At 42.2% G+C, this 13,254-nt stretch overlaps 1 protein-coding gene across 4 annotated transcripts in view; it reads left to right on the forward strand.

Annotated features, from left to right (window-relative positions):
* The window catches only part of SYN2 (synapsin II), a 180,255-nt gene that overhangs the window by 152,497 nt on the left and 14,504 nt on the right, over window positions 1-13,254 (forward strand). For all 4 annotated transcript variants that reach the window (XM_080674181.1, XM_080674178.1, XM_080674180.1 and 1 more), the window contains exons 7-10: window positions 353-495; window positions 4,711-4,785; window positions 5,263-5,365; window positions 6,702-6,851. In XM_080674181.1, the coding sequence (XP_080530307.1) occupies window positions 353-495; window positions 4,711-4,785; window positions 5,263-5,365; window positions 6,702-6,851 (471 nt within the window). The remainder of the gene's footprint in view (window positions 1-352; window positions 496-4,710; window positions 4,786-5,262; window positions 5,366-6,701; window positions 6,852-13,254) is intronic.

Below are 13,254 nucleotides of genomic sequence, written 5' to 3' on the forward strand. Positions count from 1 at the left end.
AAGCCAAGAAGGGTACTTTACAGAGAGTCCAGTTATAGATGATTCTCCCTCTGTTATTGATTAATTCTTCCATGATTTGGCTCCTCTGAAGCTATGAGTGTTAACCCAATCAGGCCTTTTCAACAAGCCAAGTGTAGGCCACCTGCTTGGTCCATTGGGCCTTTTGCAATAAGTGTAGCTCCTGAGCCTAGGAAGGGAAGCTGGAGAGAAGGACTCTCCTAAGATGTGGCACTCAGGCTTGCAACTGGAATGGAAACATCTTGATGGGTTTGGAGACCCCAGATTCTTGTGACTCTCAGTGTGCATATGTGTATGTGTCCTTTTTCCCCTCTCTGCCTTGCTCCAAAATTAGGTCAAAGTGGAAAACCACTACGACTTCCAGGACATTGCTAGCGTGGTAGCCCTCACCCAGACCTACGCCACAGCAGAGCCTTTCATTGACGCCAAGTATGACATCCGGGTCCAGAAGATAGGCAACAATTACAAGGCTTACATGTGAGTGGGGTGGGTTCCCAGCAGATACTCTTCACTTTCTCCTCAACTCAGAGGAGAATCCGAGCCTCCACTTAGCAGCCAGTATTCAGTTAAACTTCCTCTGGCCCACAAGGCAGAGAACAGAGAGAGGGTGCCATTAAGTGAGGAGTCTTAGCCTGGGTTCCTTTCAAGTCAGGGAAGAGTGGGGGTCCATGAACTAAGATGAGAAATAACATTAATATTTATTTTTATTAGCCTTTAAATGAAATTTAGCATTCTCCCTAGTTATGAACGAAGACAACAGGCTATAGTAGCAGCAGTAGCATGAGTGACTTTGTCACTACAGGTAATCACAGAGATTCTTGTATTTTTATACAGTTGTGACAGATATCTCTAAATACAATTACTGTTATCACTACTAAAGAATCATGGTAGTTATTAGACCTGCCACTACATTTACCCCTGTAAATATATTTGTTATTTATAAAAAAAACATTTTGACTAATCTCAGATTTGTTTAATATTTTTATAATTACTTTAAATAATTGAATTCCTTTGTTATCCTGTATACTTTATTTTATACATTTACACATCTTATATGTTATAATTGAAAGGAATCCACATGCTCCACCAGGCTGCCAGAGCACAGAAAAAGTTAAGAAACTCCTGATGTAAATATATAGCCTATAAAACACTATAGAGCATTAAAAGCCTAGTTGTTATGAGAATAGATGACTTTTCTACATTTGCCAAATGGAAAGTTAAAGGTTTCCACTATTATAATTTAGAAAAAGAAAAGATTTCAAGTCTACCGGATCTTCCATAATATACTAGTACATAAGAATGCAAATGGATTATAGTTCCAGTTTTGGCAATCGTAATCTTCCATTTTTAGAAAAAAAATTAGGTAGTTTTTTTGTTTGTTTTTTTACAAAGATAGAACATTATAGTATATGAATTTGATCTTTGCTACTCATGATTTCAGCAGACTTCAGGGTTGAGTAGCTTCCCTTTCCTTTATCCATCATTTCCATTTCTCTTCCTTCATTCCCTATTTAGTGTTTCTACTTCCCACCCCTTGAATTAGTAAGGAGCCCTTTCCCTATACTTCCTTCTCATAGCTATAGTTTAGCCCTTTTCACATGTGTGATTTGAATTACTCTCCTCTGATCTCTCTGAGCAGAAATGTTAGAATCATCTCTGCAGGACCACTGCCTTATGCAACAATAGGCGCGTAGTGGGCACCCAATAAGTATTCAGAGAACAACTCAGAGAGAATTGAGACATTGAATTTTTTTTCCTTTATTGACTGGATTCCTACTTTTTAAAAGTTTATAATTTTTACTTGTACTCTTTCTGCTTCAGAAAGGAAATTAGGGTTGCTTGAAAATTATGCACAATGTAAGAAGGGATAATTTAAAAGATCATTGTAAATATACTATCTAAAGCAGAAAATTAATATATTCAGCCACTAAGGAAGCAGATTTCCTATCCTTTAATGTTAAAATCTCCTAAATAAACACAAAAATTTTTGACAGTGAAGCAAGAGTGTCTTTATCCTTAAAAAGGAGACACACTACATTTTTAAGGGTTAGAGTTTCCAAAAGCAATTTAAATGAAGCATAAGAGATTCTCAACTATTGATAAAGGGTGGGCAACCAGAGCAGCTTTAGAAATTCCTCTACTTCCTTTTTTATTTGCAAGGGACAGACAGTTATTTGGCTCTTCTTCCCAAAACTTTTGGCTATCCCTTTGCTCTCAGAAGAAGGAATTGGCTTGGCAATAGCCAAGATAAAGTTTGAAATTCTTTCCTTCTCCCTCAGTTCTCACCCTAGAGATCCAGGGGCAGACATATTTGGTGTAAAGAAGTGCTGTTCCTGCCCCTTAGGCAATAATTTGGGTCCTTATGTGGAGGTCAGATGTCCTGCAAGTCTCGGTGCCCCCTTTGTTTTCACATGCCCCAGGTAGCCTGTATGGATCTGTGCCATGTATGCTGTTATTAGAGAAAGGTGTGAAGTGTAAGGGACATTATTATTGCTTATTCCAAGTTTCTGACAACCCTCTTATGTATATGGCCCTGTTCTAGGGACATGGAAATGAATAACTCTCTGCCTCTGCCCTTGAGGAACCCAGCCTTGTCACAGGGACACACTTGTAAAATACCAGTGTTAGGAAGACAGTATTATTTTCATATGATCTGTCTTTGTATTGCTACTCAGATTTTTCAAGCCACTCCACTGTGAGTTACTTGTTTTTTTTCTGAGCTTGATAGTGGGGTGTAGAGGTAAATGTAGCACAATGGGGGAATAAAGAGTCCTGGATTTTTATCTTATATCTACGTTGACTAGACATACAATCTTGGACAAGTCATCCAACCTCTGAGTCTTAATCTCTTTGTAAAGTGGAAGCAAGAATCCCAGCCTATTCATAACAGGGGGCTTGCAATGAGGTTCTGGTGAGGGGCTTGGGAAGGAAGAATCTTGGAAAGCAGTCAGTACTAGGAGTATGAGGAGTTGTTATTACCACATCACTCAATTCACTGCATCTCAGGGCTCTGAAAAACCAGCTGTACTAGGTTTCTAAGTATTTGAAATCAATTATCTAAGGAATATACTCCTGAGTGGAGACTAGCACATCCAATCTCCAACCAGTAGTGAGTGCTAAGGACAGCAAAGAAGGCCTCTATCAGTGGTGTGAGAAGGACTTTTCTGTCCCCTAGGTGATCCCCATCCTCTTGACTGTATCTGAGTAAAGATTAATAACTAAAAATACATATTTTTGGTATGTTACAGTTTATTTAAAATTATGAAACAACTTTATGTTTACACATGGATAAGAGAGGCTCAGTCAGGTGAAATGATTCACCCAAGGTCACCCAGCCAGTCAAGAGCAAATCCAAAACCAGAAACCAGATTATTTGCCTCATATTTAGCCCAAGACTAGTTGACTCTAACACATGCTCATAGATGGAGGGTGTAGAGGGCATAGTAGAGAACAGGTCCATTTGATGATGAAACAACTTAAGCCTGAAAAGGTTAACTGACTTATCCAGAGTCATATTGCTAATACTGCAGGCTCTCAAAAACCAATTGTTGAATAAATGAATAAGTGGGCTAGTACAGAAGCCATTGGGAGATAGTCACAGAACTCTGAGGAGGTTTCAGAATCAATAGAATTCAGTTTGTATATACAGTAGTCCCCCTTTATCTGTGGATCCCTGAAACCATGAATAGTATCAACCTCTATATCTACTGTCTTTTCCTATACCTACGTAACTATGATAACATTTAATTTATAAATTAGGCACAGTAAAAGATTAGCAATAACTATAATAAAATAGAACAATTATAATAATATATTCCAATAAAAATTATGTGATTATGGTATCTCTCTTTTAAAATATCTTATTGTACTGCACTCACCTTTCTTGTGATGATGTGAGATGATAAAATGCCTATGTGATAAGATGAAGTGAGACGAATGAGACATTATTAAGTAAAATAAGGGTTCCTTGAACAAAAGCACTGTAATACCACGACAGCTGATCTGATAACCAACATGGCTACTAAGCGACTAATGGGTGGGGAGCACATGCAGCTTGGATACTTGGACAAAGGGATGATTTACATCCTGAGTGAGACAGAGCAATAGATTTTTTATCATGCTGCTCAGAACAGTGGGCAATTTAAAACTTATGAACTGTTTATTTCTGGAATTTTTCATTCAATATTTTCAGACTTTGATTGACCACATGTAACTAAAACCATGGAAAATTAAATCGTGGATCGGGGGGACTACAGTATGAAGTTGGCCCAGATACTTAGTGGATAGGCTGCTGGGTATGCAAGACAATATATACCCTTAAGTGGCTTATAGACTTGTGGACAGAAAACTTAGATCAAATAACTAAGGTTAAAAATAGATATAGGATTGAAAGTGAGGTACAGGCAGAGTCCTATAGGGGCTCTTAAGAGAGCAAGCACTCATCTGTCTGAAAGATCAGGAAGGCTCCATGGAGCCAGAGCAGTGAGCTGACTCTTATAGAGAGGAGGAGAGCATTGCAGGTGGAGGTTTGGCAGAGGCAGCCAGGCTCTAGGCTTAGCAACAGGCCCCTGGGCTGTTTGTGGTGGAAGCAGATGAGGAAAGCAGTGGTGAGCTAAAAATCTGGAAAGTTTTATGCCCTCCTCTTGCTTGGGTGGCTTACTGCCTGTCCTATCTGGCGGGACCTTGTTGTAGGAGGACATCGATCTCAGGAAACTGGAAGACGAACACTGGCTCTGCAATGCTGGAACAGATCGCCATGTCAGACAGGTGAGTGTAAAGAGGAGTCCAGTCCCTAGCCCAGCAAGAGGGGGCCTTCTTTAGATGAAGAGGTATAAGAATTGGCCTTGTCCGAAGGGCACCTCTAATCAGACAGAGTAGATAGAACTCAAAGGCCCAAGCTGCCAGTTAGCAAGATCAGGCAGGACTAGGCTATGTGCTAAATTATGGAGATAAAGATTGGACATACCACAGAAGCTCCAAGAAAGGAATAGTTACTATGGGCTGGAACAGCCAAGGAAAAGCCACCTAGAGTTGATGAGACCTGCTCTGAGCCTGAAAAGACAGGTATCTGGAGAACAAAGCTGGAGGGCACTGAAGATAAGGCAGTGTGCTTAATGGGAGTGAAGGGAGGGAGGGCTGGAAGGGTTGGTGATCAAGGCTGAGGCAGCAATGAGAGTGTGACCAGAAAGCAGGCTGGATGTGAGCTAAAGACCCAGCCTCAGGATACCTTCCCATCTCCTCCAGGTACAAGCTGTGGGTAGATACCTGCTCTGAGATGTTTGGTGGCCTGGACATCTGTGCTGTCAAAGCTGTGCATGGCAAAGATGGGAGAGACTACATTTTTGAGGTAAGTATGACTTAAGGAGTACCTTAGTAAGAGATAATCCTCAAGGCTGGAAGCCAAGCTAGTGGTTTGATGACTATGGGATGGCCCGGACTACATTTAGGTTAGACTCTCCTGGGCCATGGGAAGGTTCCCACATAACACAACCAGTGGATTTGCATAGCAACACACCTTCACCAGTGGGGAGTTATTGCTTTCAACCAGTTTGGCTGATCCACACAATGGGTAAGAGACACAGATCTGGGTTCCTGGGGTCCTAGCCAAGTATCATTCCTCTGGGAAGAATATAGTGTTTTTTACCATTCCTGGTCTCAGAAAGAATCATTCAATCTAATCTACTCACTTTGCAGGTGAGAAAAACTGAGGTCTCATATCATGAACTTGTGCCCAAGGCCACGGAGTGAATTATTGTCTCAACATGGGCTAGAAATCAGGTCTTCTGGATGCAGGAGATTCTTCTTAGCATCTCTCTGAGCCTTGGAGACACTTTACTCAGTCTGGTCCTCAAACACAACTTTGCTGACTTCCTTTTTCTGTATTAAAGGGAAAGTCAGTGACAGTATAAATCCTTCACACACCAGTCTTCTAACAAGCAGGAAAGGCTCCTTGCCCAGAGTTGGTGGTATTTGCAGAGAGTTAGTGTCAGAATCCCAAAGTGGGCTACTCCATGGTCTGCTTGACATGTAACTTTCTAGATAGTGAGACCTCCCCTCTCTGGGTGGGCCTCAGTTTTGTCATTCATCATTTATGAGAGTTGGAATACATTGTCTGTGATCCTGGGCAGGCAGGCTCTTCCTAGAGTGGGAAAACATTGATCTCGACCTTGAATATAGGAAGAATCATGATTGGAGCAAAAGGGAAGTCATCCCAGGTCATGGGCAAAGGCAGGAGTCTAGTCATTTAATGGTCAGAGTACCTGTGGAGATACAGTTTGTGTGGGTGAAAAGTCAGAGATGAAAACTGCCTGCTTTTAACTGGAGCCTTAAGGGAATGGTCTTCAGTTGTTCCTGGTCCCCTCACTTGCAAACTTCTGAGCCCTTGGTCTATACTCTACCTGGTTCTCTACCTCTCTCCACTCACTACCTTCAGTAACCAACTTTTCAGTCTCATTGGAGCACTGGCCTGGGTGACGGTTGGCGGATGCCCAAGGCAGAGGTTTGAAGGAAGATGGGACAAAGGTCCTCTTTCTGCAAAGGAACATGCTTTCAGCTGAAGAGAACAACACCAGCTTCATTCCCAACATATTTCTACTGGCTTAAGTCCTACTTATTCTGAAATACTGTACCAGGCCTTTAATGTCTCCAGATCCTTTTCTAACCTGAGCCACGTCTTCTACCAGGTCATGGACTGCAGTATGCCGCTAATTGGGGAACACCAGGTGGAGGACAAACAACTCATCACCGAACTAGTCATCAGCAAGATGAACCAGTTGCTGTCTAGGACCCCTATCCTGTCTCCTCAGAGACCCTTAACCACCCAGCAGCCACAGGTAAGCAGCTGGGAAGAGACACAGGAGAGCCAAGAACTATTCCCAAGCCCACTGCTCTAGACTATGGTGGCTCTAGGATGGAACAGAGGTCAGATACCTACAGGCCTGAATAGGATATATGGAATCTTCTCTCCCTTCCTTTCTCTCTCTTCCCTCCCCTCTGCAGGTCTAGTGGGAAGTACACATTGAAGTTGTTGTGGAACTTCAGGCTCTATGGTTCTAGAATGGTCCAAAGGAAGGCAAAGACCCCCTGGGCCAAAGGATCTTTAGTCCCATCTAGGAGATACCTCATTTTTCAAAGATATCCCCAAACTCTTCTCTCCACTGAACTTTTGTATAACAAAGTGGTAAGAACTCTTAATCCTAGTCTAGCTCTTCCCTAGCTATGTGATGTTGAGGGGAAGTTACTATCCTTTTTAGGGTTCAAGTTTTATTACTTGTAAATGAAGATCTCTCATAAATTTTTCTTTCAAATTTTATTTCAAACAGGAAAGTAGAACATAGTAGTGACTTAGAGTGTAGACTTTGAAGCAAGAACTACCCAACTTTGTATCCTGGACCCTCCATTTATTAGATTTGCATCCTTGGACATTTTTACCTCTTGCTCAGGAGAGCTCTGAACCTATCTCGTAGGGTTGTTATGAGAATCAAATGAAGTAGAACACTTAAAATATGTCAGAGTACATCAAAGCACTTAATAAAGGTCACCTATTATTACCTGAGTTTAGCCTGTCCTTGCCATTGAATTATGAAGTGACCTTGGATAGATTTCTTCCTATTTCTGTGCCTTAGCATCTTTGCCTGTAAAATGAGGGTTGAACAAAAACATTGCCATGATCTCTTCTAGCAATAAAATTTAGATTATATGAAAATAATCTCTGAAGCATAAACGTTCAGTAACAAAGAGAAAATTCATAAAAAATTGTTTCCACCTCATATAAAGAATAGCTCTTTTTTGGTAAAAGCCCCCTTACTCTATAAACATTAATATTGCAGCTTAAATATTTTAAGGAGTAATCCATCAGTTAAGGCAGAAAACCTAGTAAGAAATGAGCTTCCCTAAATATAGGGGCTACTGCAAACATCCCTTGTAGCAAAGCCAGTCTGGCTCAAGGATAAGCTTTTCTCTGCTCAGCCTCACATTTGAAGTAACAACAGAATATTGTGGAAAGCATGCCATGCTGGGACTTAGGACACTTAGGGGCTAGTCTCACTCTGTCTTACCATTATGTGACCTTGGGTAAGTCACTTCCCATCTCTAGACCTCTCTTTTCTTGCCTATAGAATGGAGCTGAATTACATGATCTCTAGATCCCTTTGAATTCTAAGATCACATGAAACGTGGAGTCACCCTAACTGCAAAGTCTGAATGCACAGTCCTCCACAAGACTGCCTTCACTCCTGACACCAACAAAAAGTTCAGAGATTCCCCAAAACCACCCTCAGATTTGACAATTCTTTGGAAGGATTTACAGAACTTATTGAAAGCTATTATACTCACAGGTGTATTACGGAAAAGGATACAAGTAAAAAATAAACCAAAGGAAGATGCATAGGATAGAATCTGGGAGGGTTCTAAACACAAAACTTCAGTTGTCTTCAGGATGCCTTAGCCTCCTGGCATCCATATGTGACAATAACACAGGACGGATTCCCAATCAGGGAAGCTCACCTGAGCTTTGGTGTTCAGCATTATTTTGGGGTCTCATTTCATAGACATTGATTGATCAATCACCTGGTAGAACTCAATCTCCAATTCCCCCCTTCCTAGAGGTCAGGTTAATACCATGTGGCCCAAGGAGCCCACCATGAGTGACCTCAGTATCATACACTATAAGGTGTGGTCTAAGGGGGCCCCCACCATGAATAACAAAGATACTCCTATCACTCAGGAAATTCTAAGAGTTTATAGGTTACCTCTCAGGAATGGGGGACAAAGGCCAAATCTCTCTTTGGGTAAGGACAAAGTCTTTATTATATACATAATTAAATTAAATTAGCAAGTAAATTCTCAAATGCTTCCAGCCCTTTGTGAGCTAAGGCCATGCCTCAATTCATCTGTGTTACTACTGACTTGCACAGGACTAGCCCAAAGTTTATACTTAAATTAGTTAATAGAGTTAGGGCTATAGTGATGAATGAGATACAGTTTGTGTCCAAGAGTTATTTATATCCTAAATTGAAATCATGACTAAATTTATAGAGGTCATCATCATTTGTGTCTTGTATTCTCTGTTAGCTTCCTTCTGAACCTTTTGCCTTCACCCAGGCCACCCAAAAAACAGAAGACAATCAACAGTATGCCATACTTGGCAAAAGCTGAAACTTGGGCTTGAAGTCATGACTATACTGGTCATATTTCCACCTCCCATTTCTCCCTGATAATAGCACCTTTCCATTGGTCACCTTTCCATTTAGTCATCATGGCTTCAGTTCCATGAGACTGTCAGACCAGATTGCCTTTGTATTCCCACTGTCACATCTATCAACTTACCTGAACCTTTACCCACATGAATCTGCTTCTAAGGCCCACTCTCTATTGGTGATCTGGATCCCACTTTTTTGCTTTCAAGTATTCCCTCTCTTCTCCATCTACAATTTCTCCTTTTCCAGAAGATTATTATTTCAACACACAAATATCTCCCACTTAAAAAATAAAAAACAAAGACTTTCCTCAACTCCTGCTCTCTTCCAGCTACTGTCCCATTTTTCTGTTCCTCTTCACAATAAATCATCTTGAGTTGTCTTAGTCACCATCTTCCCTTTATCATATCAGATTTTCTTTTCAACCCATTCCTATCAGTATTCCACTTCTACCATCCCACTGAAATTACTCTTGTTAAAGTTACCTCCTCCGTTCCTCCCTCCCTTCCTCCCTCCCTCCCTTCTTCCCTCCCTCCCTCCCTCCTTCCCATCCTTCCTTCCGTTTCCCTCTCTATCCTTACCTGCAGCTCCTGAGTTTTTTATTTCTTTGATTCTAGAAGAGTACCTAAAGGAGGCTGGAGTGATTTGGGTGGGGGAGGTGAGTAGAGGGTACACCTTGCCTTATTGTCAGCCAGCCCCATAGCCTAGAATGGGTAAATCATAGAAAACAAAGTCATAAAAGTGGGCCCAGGCCAGCTCCTGTAACCAGTTTAAAGGAATAGGGGTAGGAGTATGAGAGGCACTGGCTGTGTCTCTGAAAGCAGGGAGGTGAGTGGCAAAGCTGGTGACAACTTAGCCTCAGCCTGGCTTGACTGCCTACTCTGGGGCTGCCTATTGACATTAGTGTTTTAGAGAGACAGTTCTCAAGGTGGCAGTGACACCTGGTGGCCAGTGATGGCCAAAGCCTCCGGGTCTGTATGCCCTGCTCTCCCATCTACCCTCATATTCACTGACCCCATGGGGCGTGTCATCTGGGATCTGAGCTTAGCCTTACATCCTGAGGCCTTGGAGAGGCGTGGGCTGCTTCTGAGACTCACATGAATCAGAGAAAGAACATCAAGTAGAGAGTTCAAAGCTTTTAGGTCATGCCAATAGAAGTGGCATCCTAGTGCTCGCCTTCACGTAGCTAATCTTTTTTCAGTTCCACTGCTCCCACTCTTTTTTTATTTTTCTATAAAATCTTCTAAGGCCAAAGGGCTGAATAGCTAATGCAGGGAATTTATATACCAATGGGCTTTCTATTTGGCTTTGGGTTAGACCTATGAGGAGTGATTCTAAGACTCAGCCTTTGGAAGCATTAATACATGTATGGTGTCCGGGAGGAAGACAAACCTCTTCCCTTACCCTGAACTGCTCATATCACACTTGCAATGTTTTTTCCAGTCTGAAGGTTATAATATACCAAGGATAAACTCTAACTCTAACTGGGTCACTTTCTAAAGGAGAGAAAACCAGGAGGTTGAAAGCATTTGGCAAACATATTTTTTAAGAGTTAAAGTTGCTGCAGTTGAATAGTAATAGTCTCAAGGAGCCCAGGATTTAATATTTTCTGCTTTCTGATAGCTGTCATGATATAGACCTGGTGCCAAAAGGCAAACCTACCCACTGGAAGATAGGGGTAAACTCTGTAACAGTGGGAGAGAAATTGGCTCCTCTGGGAAGTAGTGTGACTGCCACATCATTGCTGATATTCAAACAGGGGCAGGATGAGCCACTTGTCAGGGACATTGTAAAAGGGTGGGCTAGGGGCTAAGGCTATCGGAGCAGGTAACTTTTAAAATCTTCTTCCAGATCTGAGATGCTGTGATTCAGGCCATGTGCTAGCCACAGACCTGGGAAAGGCAGTAATGAGAGTTCAGAAATGAAGGACTGAGACCTAGTAACCTATGGTCTCTGGTGGGACATTCTGCCAATCCTTTTAAACTGGCTCTCTGGTCTAAAGAGATACCAAAAACATTTCCAGCCAGGTCTTTCCAGCCACAAAGCCTTGAAAAGATGAGGTCTTTTGAGTGCAAGGAGACCAAGACTTAGAAAGTTGTTTCATTGTAGTCTGAATAGCCATGCAGTTAGGGAGGGAGCACAATTCAGATCCCAACCATGGGGTTAAGAGAGATTCTCTTAGCTTAAAAGAAGTAAATTTAGGACAAATGAAAGGCCTTCCTGCTTCCCACAGCAGAACTGGCTTTAGAGAATTTATTCCCCAGTGAGTATAAACTGAAAATCTGAGGAGATTCGAGGCAGATTCAGATAAAGTCACTAGTGACTAGATCCCTTAACAGACTATTAAGAGAACTGACTATTTTGGGGCTGACTTAACTTTTTAGGGACATTTTTAATCACTTGAAGCTGACATTCTGACCTTGAGTGACCTGGCCCTCAGTGCTCCCTGCCTGGGACATTTCTTATGTCCTTAGGAAATCACTGATTATGGGAGAGCCCCAGTCCAGGAGATGAGCTCTGCTCTCAGAACAGCCATTCCCCTCACAAAAGAAGGAAGAGGAGCTCATCCTTGGGCACCTTTTATATAACCTTTCAGAGGAAGGAAGGTGGGCATTGGCAACTGCAGAGGTGATCCCAGAAAGATCCCTGGAAACATGCTGTTCCCCTTGCTCTGACTGAACCTACAACCTTCTGACCACATTCCTTCCTGCTGCCTCATTCCCCCTAGGGTCCTAGACCGGGAGAGCGGGGCCTAGGGGAGCTGATCAGAATAGTTCTGTGGTGTGACCAGCAAGGAGCTTGGCCTGGCCTCTTTCCTGGGGCCAGACCCTGAGACCCTTTCCTAATTTCCTGTCTCAGATATGCTGAGCAAGGCCTTCCTCCTTGGTGGGGGCAGCTGGACCCAGGCCAACAACTCTCAAGAGTTGAGTCATGTAATGTCTTTCCTTCCTCAGCTTTCCACCCTGCTGGGACCTCAGATAGTAGCTCCTATCTCCCAGCTTGTCTGCTGAAAGCCACAGGATAACAAATTAAAGGTGTCTTTGACAAAAAACCCACAAATCTTCATCATGGGCTTAGTTTCTCTATCAGACCAGTAATTTACTTTCCAATAACTTCAAGAGCAAATATTTACTGTTTCTGAAATGACTTTTCTGTATTTTCAGAGACCTTGCTGGCTGGAATAGATGAGCAAGGAATGTAGTCAGTGATATGCAGAGAGCATGGTATAGCTTAGCCCAGAATCTCCTACATACTCAACTACTATGCACCAGGTGACAGGAAGCCACCCAACAATATCTTCTCCATTGATGCATGAAATCCTACCACTAGAGATTCTTTCCTTTGGATTGATATTATTATTTAAATAATAGTGATGATGCCAACTTATATAATTACTTTGCTAGCACTTTAGAGTTTATAAAGCACAGCCATTATTTTGAGTCACACAACCCTAGGTAAGAAGGTTTGGGCTATTTCTATCTCTGTTTCACATCAGCAAAGAGAATACAAATGATTTGTCCAAGGTCATACAGCTTATAACAAGAGAGCTAGATATTCTGGTCCCTAGCCCTATAATACCATGCACTGTTCCCTTTTGATGCTCCTACTAGAGTACAGGGGATGGTAAGAATGGATAGAGCTGGGCCTTTTGACTCTTGACCCTGTATAATGGAAAACCTTGCTCTCCTCCCAACCTGAAGAAGTCTCTGAGCATCACCAACTCTTATCTTCTTCTTGACTTCTCTCATCATTAAAGCCCTGTGGATTCAGCATAGCAGGATACTAGCTCAATCAGCTTTGATGGAGTGCAGCTGCACATTCTCCTTGCCAAACCCCTCAAAGCCTGTGTCTGCAGGTCATGTCTGCTCAGGCCCAGTAGCCATGGGGTCTTTCTGGGCCCAAGCCTCTGCAGCTATGAAGGGCTTGTCCCATTTCTCAGACACCTAAAGAACTGAAAAATTCATGAAAGAATTAATGGAAGCCTAGAGCCAGTAGAGTCTGTAGAAGTCATCTGCTTGCAATGATATAGCACCTCTGA

The sequence above is a fragment of the Plecotus auritus genome, assembly GCF_963455305.1.
Source record: "Plecotus auritus genome assembly, chromosome: 6".
NCBI lineage: Eukaryota > Metazoa > Chordata > Mammalia > Chiroptera > Vespertilionidae > Plecotus > Plecotus auritus.